A 23122-nucleotide genomic window follows, 5' to 3' on the forward strand; every position below is an offset into this window, starting at 1 on the left:
TCACGGAATATTATATATTATTTGAATATTTGTCAATTATGACAAAAGAATTATTTTAATATTTCTATAAATATAATTGTATCAAAACAGATAAGTGCCAAAAATTAATTGAAGATAATAACATGATTAATTGATATTAGTATTATTAATATTATACTTCTAGTAAATCTATTAATACAAAAAACTTTTCGTAATTATTAAACTTTTTTTAATAAAAAAGTCCATAAATAAAAATTTGTATCATTGTAGTCATAACAGTTATTAAATTCAATTTCTGTCACAATAATTGTTAACTTCGTTGATAAGAAGTTACAAAATAAATATATAAATAAATAAGATATATATAAATAAATAAATAAATAAGAGATTATATAAAGTATGATTTTGATTATAAAATAATGACAAAATAATGTTCATATATTTCTTCAGTATTCTTTCTATTATAAGTATTATATAAATATTATAAACTAAATATTCTTTAGATATTAGTTAACATTTTATATTCCCGCTTTTTTGATGTCTTTGATAATATGTACCTTAGAAAGGTAAGTAATAATTTGGAATATCATATTCGATGCACGATAATGTTTTCAACATTGTAACATAACATGCTTGTAACATAATAAAGAATCATACAAAATACAGTATAGACATGTCATCTTATAAAATTTTATGCTTCAAAATACCGAAAAATCAATTTCTTATATAATTTTTTATTAACATAAAAATTATATTCAACTAACTATTAAAAATAAATAGTTATGAAATACTAGAAATATATATATATATTTTTTTATTAAGAGTTGAAAATTTGTAATTTAAAATATTTAAATTACCTGATTTTTTCCATATTCTAAAATCTTTATGTTTTCAATATTTGCCTTTTTTTAGTTATGTATATTTCTAAACTTCTATGAAATATATAAAATCACGCAAATTTTTCCATGCAAACTATAATTATTACATATTTATAGTTTAATGACAATTATTTCAATTTTTGCACACTATTTCCCTCGCAAAATGTTCCATGACTGAATATCGCCATCTGCCGAACAATTCAATAAACGACGTCGCTTTGACGGTTTTGTCTCTATCCATGCACGTGTGTTTGCATTTTGTACGGATTTCGATTTTTGGCGCACAATTAGGTAATTTTTTGAAGTTATTTTAAGACTTTACTATTCTCTGAAAATGTGAAAAAAACAAAAGTTTGAATAATTCTTATATAATTGTTCTATATATTTCTAACATCGGTCAGTGTCGTAGAATAATCGAAGTTTCTTGTCTTAGTTAGATGTTGGCTTCGTCTCTTTTTTCCTCATCATTTTTCTTTTTCTCGTATTTTTATTTTCATTATTTTATATCATCATTAGCCAAATACGATTATTTTTATCAAATGATTATTCAATTTTTTACGTAGAAATTGTAAAAATGCAATAAAAAACACGGTTTCTATCTCATAGGCCCTCTATTCTCTCTTCTATCTTTCTCTTTCTTTTTCCGTCGTCCTACTTTGTCCCCCTCTTCTTCATGTTATTCTCTATCTGGCTCATATAACAAGCCGTTTACGGCAATGGAAGTTTTTGAATTTCAAATTTGATATTGTACTGTTGCATTTATTTCTAACATATGTGCCCTCATATTTCTAACCTCTGATTTACATAACACGTATCTTTAATTCTTGATTTACGTTCAAACACTCTAAATGTCTAGTTAAATTTTAGAATCATGCCGTCCGATGCAAAAAAAAAGCAACAACAAAAAAAGAAGGAAGCTGCTAAGGCTCGACAGTCAGGAAAAAAGCCACCTCAAATTAATCAGAACAAAAATGCAGATGGTAAAGAATCCAGTCCTGTGGGAATCATTCAAAATGGAACCAATGGAACACCTATTAGTGCGGAAGGTAAATTGAAAATTGTTTTTAGAAACAGAAGATTAATTAAAATTTTCGTAATTAAGAATTGGACAAATTATTCATAAAAAATTTTTTTATCTTATAGAGGCATTATGTATGAAATTGGAAGCAGATGCAAGATTAAATGCAGAAGCACGATCGTGTACAGGATCATTAGCTTCACATCCGCGAAGTCGAGATATAAAAATATCTAATTTTTCTATTACTTTCCATGGCTGTGAATTACTACAGGATACTATGTTAGAACTGAATTGCGGCAGACGTTATGGTTTGCTTGGACTTAATGGCTCTGGAAAATCTACTTTATTAGCTGTACTTGGAAATCGAGAAGTTCCTATTCCTAATCAGATTGATATCTTTCATTTGACCAGAGAAATGCCTGCTAGTAATAAAACAGCTTTAGAATGTGTAATGGAAGTAGATGAAGAGCGTATAAGATTAGAAAAATTAGCAGAAGAATTAGTAGAATGTGAAGAAGAAGATGCTCAAGTATGTTTCTATTTTTTATATTATTTTAATTAATATTTTAATTAGATTTTTTTAACTTAAAATATTATATTTAAAATATTTAAAATATCATATTTAAAATATTTAAAATATCTTTTTTAAAAAGGAACAACTCATGGATGTTTATGAAAGGTTAGAAGATATGTCTGCTGATACTGCTGAAGCTCGTGCTGCTCATATTTTACATGGTTTGGGTTTCACTGCAAAAATGCAAAAGACACCTACCAAAGATTTTTCTGGAGGTTGGCGAATGCGTATTGCTCTTGCAAGGTTAGCGACTTTATTTATCAATAAAAAAATGAATATATAAAAATCTAATAAATGATGTTATTTCATAGAGCATTATATGTAAAACCTCATCTTTTATTATTGGATGAACCTACTAACCATTTAGATCTTGATGCCTGTGTATGGTTGGAAGAAGAATTAAAAACATATAAAAGAATTTTAGTCATTATTTCTCATTCACAAGATTTTCTTAATGGTATTTGTACAAATATCATTCATGTTAATAAAAAACAGTTGAAATATTACAGTGGTAATTATGAAGCTTTTGTGAAGACAAGGTAAATTGGTATTAGTTATAACAAATTCTAAGATTAACAAATATAAAAAAAAATATTAATAAATTCTAATATTAAAAGATATTAATTATAAATTCTATATTAGAATGGAGTTACTGGAGAATCAAGTGAAACAATATAATTGGGAACAGGATCAAATTGCGCATATGAAAAATTATATAGCACGATTTGGCCATGGTTCTGCAAAATTAGCAAGACAAGCACAATCAAAGGAAAAGACATTAGCAAAAATGGTAGCACAAGGTCTTACGGAAAAAGTTGTAAACGACAAAGTATTGAATTTCTATTTTCCCTCTTGCGGAACTATTCCACCTCCTGTTATAATGGTTCAAAACGTTAGTTTTCGTTACAATGAAGATTCACCATGGATTTATAAAAATTTAGAATTTGGTATAGATTTAGATACCAGAATTGCATTAGTTGGTCCAAATGGAGCTGGAAAAAGTACTCTCTTAAAATTATTATATGGAGATGTGAGTTTCAATTATTATAAAAATAGTATCAATTACTATTTATAAAAATTATAAAATTAATATTTCTGAATAATTTTCTGTTAATTTATAATTATAGTTAGTTCCAACTAGCGGTATGATACGTAAGAATAGTCACCTTCGAATTGGAAGATACCACCAACATTTACATGAATTATTAGATCTAGATATGTCACCTTTGGATTATATGATGAAAGCCTTTCCAGATGTTAAAGAAAGAGAAGAAATGAGGAAAATTATTGGTCGCTATGGATTAACTGGTCGCCAACAAGTATTGTTATTTATAAAAATTTAAATATTCAATAACTTCAAAAAATATTGGCTTGTTCTATAAAATTTTTAACATGTATATAATTGATAAATCTATAAAAGATATTTTTTTAAATTTTCATTAGATAAAAAAAAAATCTCATTATTTTTTTTGCGATTTCGATAAATTGGATGTGTCAATATTTTTTGAAATCATTGTACATAATAAATGAGTTTTCCAAAATTTTTGTTTTATATAGGTATGTCCAATTAGACAATTATCTGATGGTCAACGTTGTAGAGTAGTTTTTGCATGGTTAGCTTGGCAAGTGCCTCATCTATTATTGCTGGATGAACCAACCAATCATTTAGATATGGAAACAATTGATGCATTAGCAGATGCAATTAATGATTTTGATGGAGGAATGGTGCTCGTATCTCATGATTTCAGATTAATTAATCAAGTATGTAGTAATATTTTAGAAATTATATACATTCATTAACCATTATATATATGTGTATATATATATAAAATTATATAATATTTTTTCCTATTATTGTTAGGTGGCAGAGGAAATTTGGGTTTGTGAAAATGGTACAGTTACCAAATGGAGCGGAAATATTTTGGATTATAAAGAACATCTAAAGACCAAAGTGCTTAGTGATAATCAGAAAAGACAAAAAGAAATGCACAGAAACAAATAATCTAAATAATGTGTAATCTATTCTACTCTATTTTTCTTTCCAAGTATATTTTTCCCTCTCTGTTACAGTAACTGCCTTTGTCCTTATTTTTTCGGACATTTCATCGTATCTATCATTGACTTTGCGCTGCTGTGTAGCGTTATCAGTGGTCGAAGTTTTTTAGCTAATTTATTTAAATAATGAATAGTGAATTATTTTGTGACAACAAAGATTGATTTACGGTGAAATCTTATCATTCTATAATTTGAAGATCCGATATTATTAATTATATATTACGAGAAATTATAAATTGGACATATATATATATATATATGTATGTATGTATGTGTGTGTGTATATATATGTATATATACACAGGATATCTCAGAAGTCGATCGATAAGACTTAACTTATAATTTCTAATAAAAGACACTAATCAATTAAAGTATGTAAAGCTGTTTCATTGCGATAGTAATCGTGGATATATGTGAGTCAATGTGTTTTAATAACTCGTTAACAAAGCCGAAACGAAAATTTTCACAAAGATATTTAAAATCATCTCAAGAATAATAAGTTAAATCTTAAATCGATTTCTAAGATCTCATATATATATACATATATATATTTATATAAATAGATTACTACAGAGTACGAAAATAAAACAAAAGTATTATAAAAACATAACAAGTACTCTAAGAATTCCTCTCTTGCAATTTAGCTTTATTAAAAAATCATATTTAACTATAAATTAATTTGATTTTCAGTAGATGTAAAAAAATATATGGATGTGTACAAATAATTATAAATATTTAATATAATCGATAAAATAACATAGTTTCTATCAAAATAAAATTTTTTATCTTGCATATATTTATATAAATATATTGATCTTGTATTAACATCATGGAAGACTAATATTTCATACATATTCACAAGAATTATAACTCTGGTATTCTTTGATTATAAAAAATATTTAAATTTATATACGAAATGTTTCGTGCAATTAAACTGTAATTCGAAAATGAAAAATAGAAAGAAATCTTATTTGAAACAATTAAATATAATACAATAATAAAATATTTAGAATATATATATATATGTATATATATATTCTAAAATTAGAGGTATTTCAAAAATTTTAGATTTATTTTTTAAATTAAATTTAAGCAATACTTTTTTTCATTCTTTGTATTTTAATTAAATATCTAAACTATTATTTTAAAAAATATTTCAATTTTAATTTTATTATAAAATTTTAAATAATGTAATATTTTAGAGTTATATTTTAGCTTAATTGCATGAAGCATCCGTATATCTCATATATCTTACAATATTTTTTAATATATTATTTCATGAAAGTATATATGCATTTTTGTAATAATTATAATTACATGAAATGTAATACACTAAATATTGTTGCTAGAAAAATCGAAGTTGCACTATTAGATTTTGGATCTTGACATAATAAAAAAAGAAACAGAAATACTCGATAGAATATTTTTTAATATTGCGTGTATTTTTAATTTCACGCAATATTTAGTAAATCTATTATAAAGACTTGAAACCATGAAATAAAAAAATTGATGAAAATTCTTGTAAAAATTGAAAATTAAACTGGTGTTGAAATTGGAACAGAACAAGCCACTTCTTGTGCCAATGCAGCATTTCTCAAAATTGATAAATGAGAATCCATATCATTTAAAGCTTGATCAATAAAAGCTAACTTCCTAGCATGATTTTTGGAGACTCCGTGCTTAGTCACCAATGCCAAATGTGTAACAGCCAATACTAATGCTGCTACTCTGGCTTCTAATAACCTTGCATCTAATAATGGATACAAACTTCTAACTACATCATCAACACGAGGTGGAATACGTCTGGCAACCTAAGAAATATAAACTCATTAATATTAAATGTTACTATTTGTTAAAAAAATATACACTTACATCCACAATTTCCAATGGAACAGTATTACTATTCACTGTTCCTGCAATAGCAGTGAGATTAGAAGCCAAAGTATGACAAGATCTCAATACATCAATGCACAGTGGAGCTAAACCCGTAGCATCATCAACCCATCTGTATTGTCCACAAAATTTGACTATTGAATAATTAGTTTAGTGCTTCATCTCTAGATATTAACATACACTCTATACCTCTCTGCACCAGCTAACCATTCCTCACTTTCCCAAGCATCTAAACCAGAGAAATGTTCTCCTTCTAATAAATCTGAGCTTAGATCTGGAGAATCTTTTTGATTCTGAAATATAATTATATAAATTTATTATCATATTCTATAAAAAACAAAAAATAAGTAACTTACATAGTAACATCTTTGTCTTTTGCAAATGACAAGCAAAACTAGGAATGCACCAAAGAAAACAGCAGCTAGTGCACCTAGTGCCACAGCCACTATTGTTTCCATTCCTGTAGTACTAGTCATAGGACCAGTATTACTTATTGAAACTGGAGAACTCATCTTTTTGATGAGTTTGATAATATAATACTTTTATCTAAATAAATCTTAAAATCTTAAAATCAAATAAATTTTTTTAAACAGTTCATGAATATTGTTTAAATAATTTTTTTCGTACTATAAGAATCAACAGTGTCGATTTTCCCGGTGATAGTCGGTGAGAGGCGGAGACTGTCACGAATCTTAAGCTCAATTCATCAATTAATAATTTCTATATCCTTTATAAATAATATTGCGTAATTCAAATATTAACAGGTGGTTCAAAATGTTCTATATCTTTATAGAAATATTATAAAGAATATGTTTAGATTTGATAAATCTACAAAGAATCGAATTAGTAGAAAAATTTACGTAACAAAATTATGAAAAAATTTTTTATTCTTTCTATCTCTATTTGGTAAGTAATTTTTATTATATTTTCATAAAAATGTTTTTACAAATGTATATTTTTGGATTTATAATTGCATATTTTTATAAATATTACTCTAGGGAATTCTAAGAATAGTATGAACAAATGTTAACAGTTTTTCATATAATTTGTTTTTGTAATATTATTTATTACGTAAGTGTAATAAGTTTTCAAAAATCTGATACTTTTTAAATTACAATTTAGTATATTTATTCTATGAAAGTATATATAAATAAATATTAATAGAACTTTTTTAATTGATATTTATAAAAATTTATAATATTTTAAAAAATTAGATAAATTTTATAAATCATTTGTATTATTAATAAAGTTAAAATATAATATTTAAAATATAATGTTATAAATAACTGAAAGTTAATGAATGTTTACATTTTCAACTGAAAACTATGTAAGTAATATAAATTATTATTAACAAAATTTATTTATTTTAATAAATAATAAATTTAAAAGAGAAAGCTGTTACATTTATATTTTATATAATTATCTTTCATTTTATTCTCACAATTGTTTATTCTCCAATTTTTTTATAATCTCATTTTCATTATAATTTTTTACATAGATTATAATTTATTTGTTTAATTTCATTAAATACATACTATTTTATATTTGGTTGAATTTAATGACCAAATTATTATCAATATTTTCATCAATTAAAAGTTCTTAAACAAATATCATACTTTTCTTAATTAATAAGAAAGAAAAAAAGTGGATGATAAAATAAGAATTTGAATCATAAAAAAAAAAGATTTATCAATTAATTCGTCAATAATTATTAAATGCGTTATAATAGAACTTGGCAACACTGTTACGAAATGAAATAATTCAGTGCATTTCATAGTCATATGTTTTCTGTCATGAAAGAGTTGCTGTCAAATTTAGTGTCATTCGTGAATATTCTGTAAGTGGCAAGATAAAGATTGTCAAAAACACTTCTTCAATATACGATATTCTTCATATATATCTGCATCTGCGTTATCAAGAATAAAGGCAACGTAACCTATCTTTTAACTCGCATTCAAATTCTCTTTTTATTAATTTATCACAAACGATAATACTTTAAACGTCATATTCTAAGAGTAAAACACATTTTACAACTTGGAAAGTCAACGTTTCAAGTTGTCACGTGAAACACGCAATTTTTATATGATATTTCAGTATAAAATAAACAAAAGTATTACACTTTCCCAGAATCAACATAAAAGAGTTTTATAAAAAAATTGTTGTATAAAAAATACATTTTAAAATATAACAAAGGATTAATAAATAAAGAATTACAAAGTATTTACAAAGTATTTCTAATATAATATGAATAGGATAACTAATAGTGCAACAGCAAGACTGAAACAAGATTATTTGCGTCTTAAAAAAGACCCTATACCATATGTTGTTGCAGAGCCAGTTCCTTCTAATATATTAGAATGGTATGTATTTTAATATCTATGAAGAAAATTTGTATGAAAATTAATAATAAATATTTATAAATATTAAATATATTTTTATAGGCATTATGTAGTAAAAGGCCCAGAGAAAACTCCCTATGAAGGAGGATTTTATCATGGGAAGCTTATATTTCCAGTAGAATTTCCATTTCAACCTCCTAGCATTTATATGACTACTCCTAATGGCAGATTTAAAGTCAATACAAGATTATGTTTATCTATTTCTGATTTTCATCCTGATACATGGAATCCAGCATGGAGTGTCTCTACTATTCTTACAGGATTACTTAGTTTCATGGTATAGTAAAATAATAATTAATAAATTAAATATATAATCAATTTATTTTGATATTTGAAAATAATCATTCTTATAATAGATTGAAAATAGTCCTACCATGGGTAGTATCAACACATCAGATTATGAAAAGAAACAATTTGCTGCACAAAGTTTGGAATATAATTTAAAGGACAAATTGTTTTGTGAACTTTTTCCAGAAACTGTTGAGGTAATATTAATGTTATAAAAAAAATATTTCATTACCAATGAATATATTAGTAAAAAAAATTCATATTTTATAGACAATAAAGGCAGAATTAGAACATAGAAAAGAATTAGAAAAACAAGCAAGGCATCAATCCACAGCTTCAGAAGTTTCTTCACTATTACGTGATCAATTGCAAAGGGATCAAAGTCCATTGTATAATGTACTCACCAATCTTGTTGTCATCATAGGATTCGCGGCCTTTGCTTTTACAGTAAAATACGTATTGTGGAGCGTTGCCACAGAATAAGTAAAAAAAAATGAATATATAGGATTTGTTCTTTGTTTTTTATGTATAGGGAGAAAAGTGAAAGAAAGTTGTGATAATGATGCGTGCAGATCTTGAAAAAAAGTATTAAAAATTCAATTGGGACTTTATCCATAATTGTCGAATTAACATGAAGAATCTATTTAACCTTCTGGTTTTTAAATACGCTGATATATTATAGGCGTTTGATAGACTTTTATATCAAAGTTACTTGTAAAATACAAGTTGTACTATATTTGCAAATTTTAAACATGATAATCGTGAAACAATGGTAATAATTCCTTAAAGAATTCTACATAAGAGTATTTATCATTAAAAATAAACTATGAATAAGTTTTTATGCAATTATAAAAAAAAATCAAAAGATTGATTTAAATCAATGTAAATTTCGGATTCAAATTATTGGCTTTCGGTCAGGTTCTGTTACGCGAATTTCCAAAGTATAGTTCAACTATCTGAATTTTAATATTTAGCTATTATTTGATGAATTATAATAAAGGAAGAGAGAAAGAGTATATGTGTATATGCGTGCGTATATGTGTGGATGAATGGAGAAAGAGGAAGGAAGAGAATGAAAGAAATAGAATGATAAATTAAAATCGTAGGGGCTTCCCAACACAACTATAAAATCAATGAAAATTAAAATTTTGCTACAGTCTTCAATATAATTTTTAATTTCTAATTTCCTTTATATCTATAATATATTATATCATAAAAACTTCCCAAATCTGTCTAAAGAAGTTATAATGCCTCTGCGATGTGCCAATAAGAAACTAAGTCAAAATTTTTAACTGAATCGAACTAAGCTTAATAGAGAATAGCTTATGTCATCGGCGAAATATGTCGATCTTGTAAATATATGTAGTAGATAGTAAGACATATGTAATATCAAAGATAAAAAAAACTTATCAAAAGAAACTTAGCAAAAGAAAGAAATTGAACAGATCAGCATCAGTATTTGTCACTTAATTGAATCATTTGAAAAATAATACTAGAAAATATGCTGGAAATTTATCAGCTTTTTGAATATATATACATATTGCTATGTTAGCTCGCTCGAAGAAGTTTCGTTCGAATCGGTTATTATTGCTTTGTTGAACGTAATCTTTTTTCTGCCATTTGCTACAGCGGTAAAAAAAAAAAGATTTTATGTATTTGTAAGATTGACGTCAGACATTAATATGGTTATTATATGTATCAAATGATTAACAATTTACAATAACGAACAATACTAAAAAAAGAAAAAAAAACTTCAATCCTTAAAATATTTTTACGTTAAGACACTGTAAATTTTATATATGAATCAAAGACAGTGTAACAATTTTTCTATACAAAAAATATTAATTTTTTTTTTGTTTTCTTGATATTCAATATATTTATAACAAAAAAAAATGACTTCAAATTTTTTTCAACACTCAATAGATTTATATAATTTTAAAACTTTAAATATTTTCGATAGATTTAATTACTAGTGTTGTGTTTAATATAATATAAGCAAAAAATTATATTAAAAATGAAAAAGAAAATCATGCCTGCGAAATTGTCTATAAAAAAGAAAAAAGAAAGTTAAAATTGCGCACTTTTCCGTGGTATAGTAGCGCCATCTCGAATTACGACTTATTTGAAATGAACTATTATGTTTAAAACAATGTTTTTTGTAATATTGGATTATTTTGACAAAAAAATAGCCGTTTTCTTACGTATTATCATTGCATTTAATTAAATAGAAGAGTAAATTATTTTCTCTTAAATATGATATATAAAAAATTTGAAATAAGTTTTATCATTTATCAACATTCGTTGTGCATTTTATTATTTCTATATAAAATTCACACATACACATTTATTTACATAAATTTTATTTATTCACATACATAAAAAGTTATTATTTTACTTAAATATGTAAATAGATTGTAAAATGCACGAAATATGGTTATTCTATAATGGATGAAAAATCGCAATTTAGATCGACAGATATAGATGTCGTTATGGAAATACAGTAACAATTTTTTAAAATCTCTATATTTTGTCATGCAATTTACGGTTTTATGTACCATCTTTTTCCTTTTTATATAAATATATATAAATATAAATAAATAAAATAATTATTAAATTTTTTATTTATGTAAAGTATATCACATGTAAAGTATATTATATAGATGTTAACATAATTTGATTGGTTTAATTTGATAATCATAATATTGAAGATAAGTACAATATTATTTGAGAAAATTATTTTCTATTTTTGATTTTTTAATTTTTAAAGAATATTTTGTTTATTTCATTCCTACATCTTTTATTATTATTTTAATTCTATTTTATATTTTCATTTACAGTATCAATCGATAGTTGAAAGATCGATTTATCTGGTATATTTAATCGAAATGCGATCGAGATTTATTGCATACAGTATCTTCGAGGATTGTTTAAAGTACCATTTAACAGCTTGTCGATCAGAAAGGAAGAATGGAAACGGAAGCAGTCGCGGTTTATTGAAACGATAAACAGTTAGAATTTTCTTTCAATGGCCCCTTGTTTGAGTGCGCTCGGGAGGAAGGATGTATCCTGTGAAGCCATCTTTAACTTTCTTACCAACTCTGTTTAATTCTTGCTATCTTGGAACTGTTTAAGTGAACATCAGATAGAATAAAAAAATATCATGATTGATGCAAAATAATTCAAATTGGATAAATTTGAATTATTGAATAAGTATTTTTTTTAATTTTATTCAAAATTAATTTCAAATTTTTAATCTTGTTTAAATTAATTGAAGTATAATTAAAATTTTTTAACAAATTTATATTATATTATTATATTATATTAATTTATAATTTATATTATTTTTAACAAATTTTTTTTTTGATTTATTTAGATTTTCAATTTAATCTTCCATAATATTTCTTGTGATTCATTTTGAATTCTAATGTTCAAATAATTCTGCAATTGCTTCAAAAACTTTTTATATATAAGTTTCACAAAAATCTATAAAATTAATTTAATCTATAAAACATATTGCACAAAAGCAAACAGTAATTTATTTGATCATAAAATAAGGAAATTGGTTTTTTCTTTTGGTTTTCACAATTCTAACCTCCCCTTTTTCGATCTTGTTTTATCTTGAAAGCATCTGAAAAAAATAACACTTGGTCGTGAAATCTTGTGAAATGAAAATAAGACACACATGCCTATAGTTTTCGATATATTTTATACTACTTTTGATTAGATTTTGTCATGAAAATTGTTAGGTTTATATATTTTAATATATAAGTGTATAAATATTTGCGATTATACAATCAAATATTTAAAATTCTCCTTAATAGATAAAAATAAAAATTTAAAAGAAAGAAATTCAAATATACATAATTCTGAATTTTATAATTATTATAATAAAATAAATAAAATAATTTATTTATCAAGTATTAATTAAAAATACTTCATTATTGTCAAAAACCAACGAATAAACTAGTGGCATGATTTAAGAGATCGTGAATTAATGAGTTTTTCGTATCTCATTATCAAAAAAACTATTTCGAAAAATTAATGGTAAAAACGAATTACGCGATTTAATTAATTGATATTTATGTTCGTCATGGAAATTGTTCCTCTGATGAAAACTGAATGGATAATCAAATTATGTGAATGTTTTTGCTTAGCATTTCTTATTAATTCACCCCATCTTTTATTTTCAACTTTTCAACAGATCATTTCTTGAAATAGTCCTTTAATTGAACTTGAAATGATTCTTATACTAACAGAATATTATAAATATATTAAACAATGGATCTTGTAAAATCTTAAGATCTTAGATCTTTAATTAATAAACATATGTATATAAACATATGTATATAATTTTGAAAAATTAAATAATAAATATATATAATGTTTTATAGGTTATGGAAGTTACTGAAATTCAAGTATATAAATTTTCAAATTATTCTAAACAGAATTTTAATTGCTTATGATAAGAAAATTGCTAAGATTTTCTTTACTGTGATTTGAAGAATATAAAATAATTGCAGTCGAAGTATGATCAATATTCTTTTGTCATTGTAAGTATAAATTTTTATATATATTTCTGTTGTCATGTAAGCCATCAGAAAACAAACTGACTGTGCAAGACACTATCGTGTCATTAAATCAATTTCATATATAGTATATTACACATATATTACAATATTGAAGAGAACTATAAAGAAAGTGGTGATTACAATTAGCACTAACGACGGTCAATTAATTATTCTAAGAAAAAACATAGAATAATAGAAATTGTGAGTGATGTAGTAAAATAAAGAGAACAAATGTTTATTCTTTCTTTTTTCTTTTTCATATTAATTTTGTGATAATATATTAAACAAACAAGTTTTCTCATAGAAAATCTATTGAAATTCTGATTTGAATTATAAAGAAAACATGGAATTATTTGGGATTAAAGAGTGCATAATATTAACAAAATATCCGATTAAAGATTTATCTTGTATCTACGAAACGAGAAGAAGGAAATGAAATAAAAAAAACAGTTGCATATAGTTACGCATAGGGCTGATGGTAGGATTTCCATCGAGTTCTCGCGTTCATAAATAAACCAGTGAAGCGTGGTAGGTCGCTATGTTTAGGTTAGGTGGTTTCTCAGATTTCTGGGATCACCATGAGAGAATGTGACAGTTCTTTCAGCTACCGGTTGGTTACTTTATGATCACTAATTTAATGATGGCTTTCAGGAAAAAGAAAGATAAGAATTGCAGATATATAATATGTATCTATTTCTTTTTCTTTTTCCAAAAAAATCCTTTTAATTCATTATTGGTAATTTGTGATTAAATAACATTAATAATATTAATGATATTAATTCATTTGTAAAAAATTTTCTTTTCTCCTTCCTTAGTTAAGGAAATAATAATAAGAAAATAATAAATTCTCCCTATAATTCAAATTTTATTGAAAAGTTATTTAATTTTTATCTAAATTGTATATTGATTATAGGAATCGAAATGAAGTAATATTGAAGATTTCATTAGAAAAATAATCACAATACCCTTACGACATAGAAAACATAGTGGAGAGAATTGTATTGAAAAGATCCGACGAACATCCGGTGTACGTTGATTGGCCAAAAGACAGCCGGTTGACATCATTTTTGACCAATCGGACAAACTGGGCGTTGCTAACTGCCGTTTCCTTGCAATAATATTTGCACTGACTCGTCTAATCCATTAAGCTTGCCATCGGCTGGCATTTGGTAAATTATTTATCAGACACTGTTTCGTTCCTTGTCTTTCTAAGATGTTTCTTCGAATTTACGATCTGGGAATATCCATATGTTTCGCGCCTGGATTCGTTACGAGTACTCTAGTAATGTCAACTAGGTATTATGCGACGATCCTTTATCCATTAAACATCATCCGCTTCCGCAATAGAACTTCCGGTGTTGGTGGAACTTTAATAGGCGCAACAAAGATGATAAATTTTATTTTTGTTATTTTTACATATTTTATTGCGGATTTAAATATTTTTTAATTGAATATTTCTAAATGAAAATATTTAAAATTCTTAAATTGAGAAATTAAAATCTTTTCTAATTATTAAAAAATCTTTACTTATCAATTAATTAAATAAATTAAATAAATTAAAAACAGGTTTGGAAAATTGAGGTACATAAAAAATATGGAAGATTTATATTCAGTATTCAATTTTATTGCATTATTCGCAATTGATATATAAAAATACTGTACATTAATTGTACAAATACACTCTGATAAATTACTTAAAAAATGCACTTTGGCATCGTTTTAAGGAATGAAAATCCAAATGTTACCTTATTATTAGGAAACATTATCATCAATTCTCGAAAAAAATTATCGAGAATTATATAAAATAATTTCGGTACAATCATTTATACAAAAATTAATATAATTCAACATTTAGAATAAAAAAATCTTAAATTTAAAAAAAATGAAATTCTATTTGAAACTTAAACTGAAATTTTTTTTTAAGATATTAATTAGTTTGTAGATTCTATTTGTAAATCTTTTTTCGCATAAATATATATCTACATAAGAAAAAACAAATTTTATCAAAAGTTTCAAAGGAATTTTTTCTTTAATTTAAGCTTTTAAAAAATTTAATATTAAATTTTTAATATTTACATTATTTACAGATTATTGTTTAATGATTATTATAATTATTTGGCAAAAAATAAATTATTGCGATTTCCGGCCACATTGTACCTTAAAGTAATGAAACTAAAGGTGAACTTAGGACGAAAATAAATGTTTTTTTAATAATCTCTTTGTTGGAGAATATACAATATAGAAAATTTTTCTTAGTCTACTATATACAAAATTTTTGGTTCTTTCTGCTGTATGTTTAAGGTATTTAAAAACTTATAATTAAATACAATTTGCTATATAAGGTACAATATCTTCTGTGCGAAGAAATCTATACAGAAATGGAAAAAATTAGCAATCTCGATTTTTATTAATATATAGGATAAACACTTATTCTCAACAAAAAATTTATAAAAAAATTACGACCTTGTTAAGACAAAATTAAGACTCGAGATTACTTTACATAATTTATCATCTAAAATTTTCAAATTTTTTTATAAAAAATGTTATTAGAACTAAATATGTTCTATTTAATTCAGTGTGTGTGTATATATATATATATATATATATTTTTTTTTATTGAAATATATATATAAATTCATTTGAAAACTAAATAGCACAGTATAAAAATTTAACAATCATTTATACTTATGGATTTATGATATATGTATATATGATGTTGAAGAATTAGATATAATTACATTGCTATTTGCATTGTGATAATTATAACTCTATATATATACATATATATATATATATATAGTGATTTTCCTAAGTATTATAATATGATCATGAATTTTAATCAGCATAATAAATACATTAAAATATACAAAACATAGTTCTTTCAAGATACTCAATTTTTTTATTTAAATATTCAACTTTTTTATTTGAATGAATATAACATGCATAATATTAAATCAATATTTATACAAATTTAGCTTGAAGCATATCAATGAAAAAAAATTGCGAGAAAACTTGTCACACTTGCTGCTAAAATTCTACATAATTTATAATTACCAAGATTTTAATCAAGATATCATTACAGATAATAAAAGAAGAAAAAGAAGAAAGAGAAACAGCAATGAAGAAGAAATAATTGTAAAATTGTTTTAAATGAAATTTTGATGATAAAAGAAATGTTCATGAAGAATAAAAAATAAGGACTGAAAAGTAATTTTGTTCCAGTAAATCTTCTAAAATTATTTTTATTTTATTTCATTTCAAAATTTAATATAAATTTAATATAAAATTTAATATAATTATAAAATTATATTATAGATAGATACTTGAAAAATATTCTTTTTTTCAGTAAAATTTCTTTCAAAATTAATATAAAGCTTTAACAAGGGGAAAAAAAGGAAAAGGAAAAGAGAATAGCTTTCTGACAGCTTCTCAAGGGGGACACTGATGGCACCTCGTTTGGAGGCAAACTTTTTTTCACGAAGATTCAGTGCGGCAATAAAGACGCTGGCGGATTTAACGTAGCGTGTCTTCGTTAAGCAAGTCAAACGTAGACCCAACTTTTCCCTTCTTGCTTTCTTGGTTTAAAATAACTGGTTGCGTTCGAAACCTTCTCATGTAAAGTTGACTAAACCATGAAAGAACCTCTACTTTAACTAACTATAACATCTATCGAATAAAATAGATACTGCTAAAAGTTATTCTCATCATCAGATAAAATATGGAAAAGAAGAAGAAAAATTGAAAAAGGTATGATATCTTCCCCGACCTATTGGCGCCAAAATGATCGTTAATGTTTCTTTGTCGGTTGTTTTGTTTAAGTTTCATCTACTCGTCGGAGCAGTTAGAACTTGTTTCCACAACGTCGAGACGTTAGTCTGCCACGATCATCGAGGATCGTAAAAAAACTCGTAAAATTGTAGCAATGATACTACTGTCTGTTGTGGATCTGGAGAAGGAAAATTGGTAAAGTTTAGAGAATCGCTAATGATGTCTATTATATGATTTAGGAGTTATTCTGATGTAAGTACTATCAGAATACCTATTGTAAGTATTGTTGTAGGAAATTGCCATATTTATATATAAACTTACATGTAACTTAATTTATATGTAAGTTTATAAAAAATTATTTATTTAGTTATATAAATTGATCAATAAATGATTTATATATAGGAATTAAATATTTGTAAACAAAAATTTTAAAAAGAAATCATACATCTTGTTTTACGATATTTTTTGACAAATAAATTCATCAGTTCAATATATATATTTTAAACAAATACCAAGAAAAATAATTGAATAAATAAGAACCAACATATATATCATGAATCAATACAACGAACAGAATTATTTTGGGTCATTTTGCTCCATTTCGAAGATAGAGATTGATAGAAAACAGAAAAGACCATTAATATATTATATTATCACTTTCACACGGTTCAGAAATTATGGAGGAATTGGCTAACCAGCCAAAGACATTCCAGTATTAATAGAGCGAGAAGAAGATGTAAATTATTGACTTACATTATGTTTCATGAATCTAATCTTTCTTGATCTATCACGAAGTCGACTGTGATTTCAAAAAGATCAATTTAGTCCTTTAGAGAAATAATTACTATTAATTAGTCATTCGTAATGGCCAACAAGTGTGACAATATTATTCCATGCTTTAGATTTAAATTACAAGCAACTTTTGATAATTATTAATTTTACAAAGGAAAAAATAATTTTTAATATAATTTTTGTCAAATAATATTTTAAGAAACAAAAATCAGCGCTTCTATTTAAATAGAAAACTATTTGATTGATATCTTTTTCTAATTTATTTACTTTTATCATTATATTAACGAATTATTATTAAAGGATTAAAAAAGTAAATAAAATAATTCATACTGTTTTGTTAATATATAAAAAGTGAATTGGAGTAGATATCTAAACACATCACAGAAGCCTACAAAATAAATTGGCGGTATAAAAAATTATTCAAAAAATAATTCGTCATAATTTTATGATTACTTCAATTTTTTCAAAATTAAAAATATTCATAAAATTATTCATATTTAAATGAAAGAAATGGACAAATTAAAAAGATTATTTCCTCATATGATTATAATGTTAAAAGATTCGATAACTTTTGAAAAATAAATGTTGCTTAAATAATATGTTCCATAAAAGCATCATTGATCCTGAATAGATTATCTTTACATGTCACAACATTGTCTTTTCCCTATTATCATAATTTCAATATTTTCGTGCCAGCGAAAATAGGAAATCGACACGCAATTTAATAAACTCCCAGTTTGTACATTGTCATATTTCATAGAATATTTCATAGAAATATGTTTAAATAATGAGCATTGTTAAGCTCTTTTAAAATTTCTCTATATTTTCTAGATATTCATACAACGTTTAAAGCGTTGATTATCAATTTAAAGTAACTTTTACCTTGTTGAGCGTTCAAAAAATATTTTTTAAAGTTTCTAGAGATTCGAATTCCAATCATCTTCCATCCTCCAAACGCTAAAAGCGTATGAAAGTTTTTCGTGAGCCATGTAGCTGCACGACGATGAAGTTATTTCTCTGGCGGCTAGAACGGCGCTTCTTGGATTTCTTTCGCCTGAAACAAGATAGGAAATCGAGCTTGATTAATCCTTTTCAGACTTGAACTGGTATGTCTATTGCAAGAAAAAAAATTCTATTTCGGAATTAAAAAATTCTGAAATTCCAAGCGAATCACGAAACAACTATAATTGAAATTGAAATTTTTTAAATTCCAAATATTGTATAATATATATATATATTAGTATAATAGCAAAAAATTGCAATTGCGAATGCTTAGAACTAAAATTATTAACTTTTAGAATTAAAAGTTAGAAAATTTTTAGATTGAAAAATCATTGCAGACACAATTGTGGTGTTACAAGCGTTCACCGAAAGTAAGAATATCTGAAACTGCAAACATTTGGAACAATCGAAATTAAGCTCTCTAAGTTGTTAAACTTTAGAATTGAGAAGCTAGCGTTGAAATTGCAAATATTGAAATGAAAAATAAATTGCGAAATTCGTAAATATTGTACGTTGTAATAATAATTTAAAAGAATTTGAGTCGGAGTATTCGGCAAGGGCATGTAAAAAGAATTCTTGCCAAGACGAAAAGAGAAAAACATCATGGGATATCAGATAAGCAAAATGAAAGGAAGAAATACGCAGTGAATGTTCGCGGTTGGCGCGCTGAAAATGGACCAATCATCGTCCTCGTCTTCAAGACAGTTAGCGTGTCTCGATATCTTTAGTCACCTGAAGTTATGGTACTGCACATATTGTCGCTATTTGACTTGTACTAGATCGCACCCTAACTAATTGTCAACGCTGACTGAAATACTGAAGTGCAAGAAAACTGATGAAGTATGTTGTTGCTTCTATAATATTGACAGAATTCTTAGATATAAATCTCATTAGAAAAATCTTTAGGTATTAAATTTTTTAAAAAGAAAATATTCCATAAATTATTTAATTCTTTTTTTTCTTTAAGTTAAAATACAAAATTATATTAGACTAAATATCAAATTTCTATTAATGGTATAAAAATCATAAAATTAATAAAATTTTTTTCAGAAAAATACTACAAATTTTTCAACAAACTAAGATACAAACTTATCAAAAATATAACAGTAAACCAACCTAAGAAATTAATCAAGTTTGGAATGCAAAGAAATTATTTAATTTTAACAAATCTAGAAATTCTTATAAAAAATTCTTAAAGTTTAGACCGATTCATTCTGATTGATTCTTTTATCAATTTATTTGATAAAGATTGTTTTAGCTATCGACAAATAACAGAAGTTGAGTGGGAAAAGATGTTTACCTGAAGGACTACCTCTAGAGATGACACAGTTACTTAGCATAGTTGTTGATATTCAAATCAGAACCACTTCTTCATGGGGATATGTTTAATTAGGAACTTTAAACAAACGAACTAGTTTCTATAAACACGTGCTACTTGGCTGGAGGTAGATGCCGACGGATATGTTATAATACTTAGATGTTTATATTATAGTAAATATAGTATATTTATAATATATATGCATTATACTTTTATTTATTATTATATATATATATTATAGTATATATATATATATTTATAATGTATATGCATTATACTTTTATTTATTTTAATAATAATAATATTACAAATAGTTTAGTTTGCTGCTATAATGAAAAAATAATTTATATCTGTTTTAACAAACAAGTTTAAAGGAATATTTTATATATAGTAAAATTTTGATTAATCGAACTAATAAATAATCGAAATAATCCAATTTTTTGAATAATTGTATACATAGAAAGTAGGACGGATAGAAATATTTAATATTTATTAAGTATTTATTATTTTTCTTTATTATCGATATTGTTTGAATGATCGAATGTCCAGATAACAGGTGTTCATATAATCAAATATTTGAATAACAGATATTTAGATAATCGAGATATTAGAAATCAAAGTATAAAAATTGTATTTGTAGAATATTCATCACAATTTTAATACGAAAATGAAAAGAAAAAAATAAGAAAGTAATTAAAACAAAATATCTATCTAATATTTATATTTAATAACTGCATTCAAAAATGGAATACAAATAAGAAATGTAAATTGCTTGGTCGTTATAGCTTGCATCATTATAATTGAATTTAATTTTAGTATTCTATCTTGAATATAAAATGTAATGAAAACTCACCAGTATCATCAGCACCCTCAGTGTTCTCCATATTGCAATGCAATACCTGGAACAGGAAGTCAATGTATCTGGTAGCTAATTTTAATGTTTGAATCTTGCTCAACTTGTCACTTGGTAACGTTGGTATAATCTTTCTAAGTGCAGCAAATGCTTCATTCAAACTTTGAGTCCTTTGTCTTTCTCTCACATTGGCCATCACTCTCTGATTTTGAATTTCTTCAAACGTCGCTCCACTTTTCCTTCTCACCTTCGTTTTTGTCGAAGAAGCGTTACTTTCTGTTTCAGATTCATTTTCAATAGTACTCGATTTTCTTTTTCTCTTTCCACCGTTTCTGGATCCTTCAAGTACATAACTTTTGGTTGAAGAGGAGGGTTCCGTGATTTGACTCATCTCCACCTGCTTGTATCGCTGCTCTTCTACATCCGGTTTGTATTCCATTATTTCCGGCTTGTACTCAACCGAATCCATGTGATGATAACTTTGATGAGATTGTCTAGGTGTCATTTCTTCCCCTCCAGAAGAATACATCTGAGGGGATGGAGTTAAATAAAGATTTTGTTCTTGATCTCTGCTATGATCTGACAAAAAACCTGGAGAATTATCATGAAGACGTCTATCATAGTCAGTTTGAAGTTCCCTAAGGATCTTTCCATTGGGATGTTCTTGATACCTTTTTTCAGGATCATCAGGATTTTCATACATCAGGTAAGAGGATTGTTGATAAAGTACTTGATGATGATGAAGATGATGATGAGGTTGATATATAGGTAGATCCCTGTGCTCAGGTGGACTGCTTAGATCCATTAAGTGTGTCGGAGGAGAAAACCTTTCATAGTGATCAGGAGAGTTACTAGCTGAGCTTTCAGCACTGTGAGGAATTCCAGAGCTGTCGTTATTGTCCAGAAGATAGAGCCCCTGGATCCTTTGCGACTGGAGACTCACTGGTTGCGTGGTCTGCATGATCTTCATTAAAATTCACTTTGGCTATTAGTTAATATTTAAACACTTAGACATCACTCACTAGAACTCGTCCCAAACACTTCGAACCTGTTTGAATAGAATTATATCTAATTCTAGGATTTCAAAGGATTTTTTATAGAGTAACGCTTTTATGAAAGGATTTGGACTATTATAGGACACACGCTCGACATCGATATAGTGTCGATACATTTATAGCAGGCTTGTAAATGAGCATACGTCTCTGCTCGAAAGTTCAGACTCATCTGAAAGAACCGACCCTCGGACTGCCTCTTCATGTCAACCAGGAACCCCGCCTTCGACTATGGAGCTGTTCCCCTACCTGGCCCCTCTATCCGCCTATATAAACCCCTCCAATGCTCTGGGACGGTTTCTTTTATCCATCGTGTCTGTCAGTTAGTCCCCACCCACAAAACTTGGCTCTTGGAAAGAAAAGGATGTACTGAAAGGGGGCTTGGGAGATTGAAAATCATGATCAGAGAGCTACAAAAGTTGTAACCACTGTCAAAACTGTGGACATAAGGAGAAGAAAAATAGAATATAGATAAAACTGGAATTTGAATATTTTTTTATATTTTCATTTAATTTCCTTAGCTTCTTCTGTTAGTGATTTCTAAAAGTAAAAAAATTGAAATTCATGAAACGGATATAGTTTTATAGTTACTTATTTCAGATATTTTATTAAATTTGTTTGAGATGAGTATTTAGCTTTTGAATTTTGCCGATAGGAATTTTATTAAATTTTATATGAAATGATT

At 25.8% G+C, this 23122-nt stretch overlaps 4 protein-coding genes and 1 long non-coding RNA gene across 9 annotated transcripts; 3 read left to right on the forward strand and 2 right to left on the reverse strand.

Moving 5' to 3' along the window:
• Positions 1–1015: 1015 nt before the first annotated feature.
• On the forward strand, positions 1016–5109 carry LOC100865945 (ATP-binding cassette sub-family F member 2). Of its 3 annotated transcripts, none has more exons than XM_086917323.1 (9): positions 1016–1148; positions 1714–1903; positions 2001–2404; positions 2529–2692; positions 2761–2988; positions 3092–3479; positions 3577–3768; positions 4007–4210; positions 4311–5109. In XM_086917323.1, exons 2-9 carry the CDS (start codon positions 1729–1731, stop codon positions 4449–4451), a joined length of 1896 nt encoding a protein of 631 aa, XP_086773449.1. In that variant the 5' UTR covers positions 1016–1148; positions 1714–1728; the 3' UTR covers positions 4452–5109. The 3 variants fall into 3 exon arrangements, with proteins under 3 accessions (XP_086773449.1, XP_003692556.1, XP_086773448.1); XM_003692508.4 differs by having other exon boundaries at positions 1052–1148; positions 1725–1903; XM_086917322.1 differs by lacking the exon at positions 1016–1148 and having other exon boundaries at positions 1155–1903.
• Positions 5110–5129: 20 nt separating this feature from the next.
• On the reverse strand, positions 5130–7162 carry Tmem98 (transmembrane protein 98). Its single transcript, XM_086917326.1, has 5 exons — positions 7025–7162; positions 6754–6943; positions 6587–6690; positions 6377–6509; positions 5130–6315 (listed from the first exon to the last, which is right to left on the reverse strand). The coding sequence occupies exons 2-5, from the start codon at positions 6907–6909 to the stop codon at positions 6040–6042; spliced, it is 669 nt and encodes a 222-aa protein (XP_086773452.1). The 5' UTR covers positions 6910–6943; positions 7025–7162; the 3' UTR covers positions 5130–6039.
• LOC100865583 (ubiquitin-conjugating enzyme E2 J2) lies at positions 7032–10248 on the forward strand. Of its 2 annotated transcripts, none has more exons than XM_003692505.4 (5): positions 7032–7303; positions 8525–8757; positions 8839–9073; positions 9153–9281; positions 9355–10248. In XM_003692505.4, the coding sequence occupies exons 2-5, from the start codon at positions 8642–8644 to the stop codon at positions 9565–9567; spliced, it is 693 nt and encodes a 230-aa protein (XP_003692553.1). In that variant the 5' UTR covers positions 7032–7303; positions 8525–8641; the 3' UTR covers positions 9568–10248. The 2 variants fall into 2 exon arrangements, with proteins under 2 accessions (XP_003692553.1, XP_086773451.1); XM_086917325.1 differs by lacking the exon at positions 7032–7303 and adding an exon at positions 7441–7724.
• A 1696-nt stretch (positions 10249–11944) lies between these two features.
• On the forward strand, positions 11945–20732 carry LOC116414140 (uncharacterized). The gene is made up of 9 exons (XR_015295118.1): positions 11945–12294; positions 13476–13634; positions 15740–15953; positions 16735–16859; positions 16999–17399; positions 17472–17672; positions 19127–19318; positions 19553–20120; positions 20265–20732. It is a non-coding gene; the product is annotated as an uncharacterized LOC116414140 (long non-coding RNA).
• Twi (twist) lies at positions 12529–22920 on the reverse strand. 2 transcript variants are annotated; one of them, XM_086917324.1, is made up of 3 exons: positions 21386–22920; positions 19095–19266; positions 12529–12712 (listed from the first exon to the last, which is right to left on the reverse strand). In XM_086917324.1, the coding sequence occupies exons 1-2, from the start codon at positions 22353–22355 to the stop codon at positions 19130–19132; spliced, it is 1107 nt and encodes a 368-aa protein (XP_086773450.1). In that variant the 5' UTR covers positions 22356–22920; the 3' UTR covers positions 12529–12712; positions 19095–19129. The 2 variants fall into 2 exon arrangements, with proteins under 2 accessions (XP_086773450.1, XP_012340429.1); XM_012484975.3 differs by lacking the exon at positions 12529–12712 and having other exon boundaries at positions 19015–19266.
• Positions 22921–23122: the final 202 nt, after the last annotated feature.

The sequence above is a fragment of the Apis florea genome, unplaced genomic scaffold (assembly GCF_048593485.1).
Source record: "Apis florea isolate Af1SG1 unplaced genomic scaffold, ASM4859348v1 contig_2201_pilon, whole genome shotgun sequence".
In the NCBI taxonomy this organism is placed as follows: Eukaryota; Metazoa; Arthropoda; class Insecta; order Hymenoptera; family Apidae; genus Apis; species Apis florea.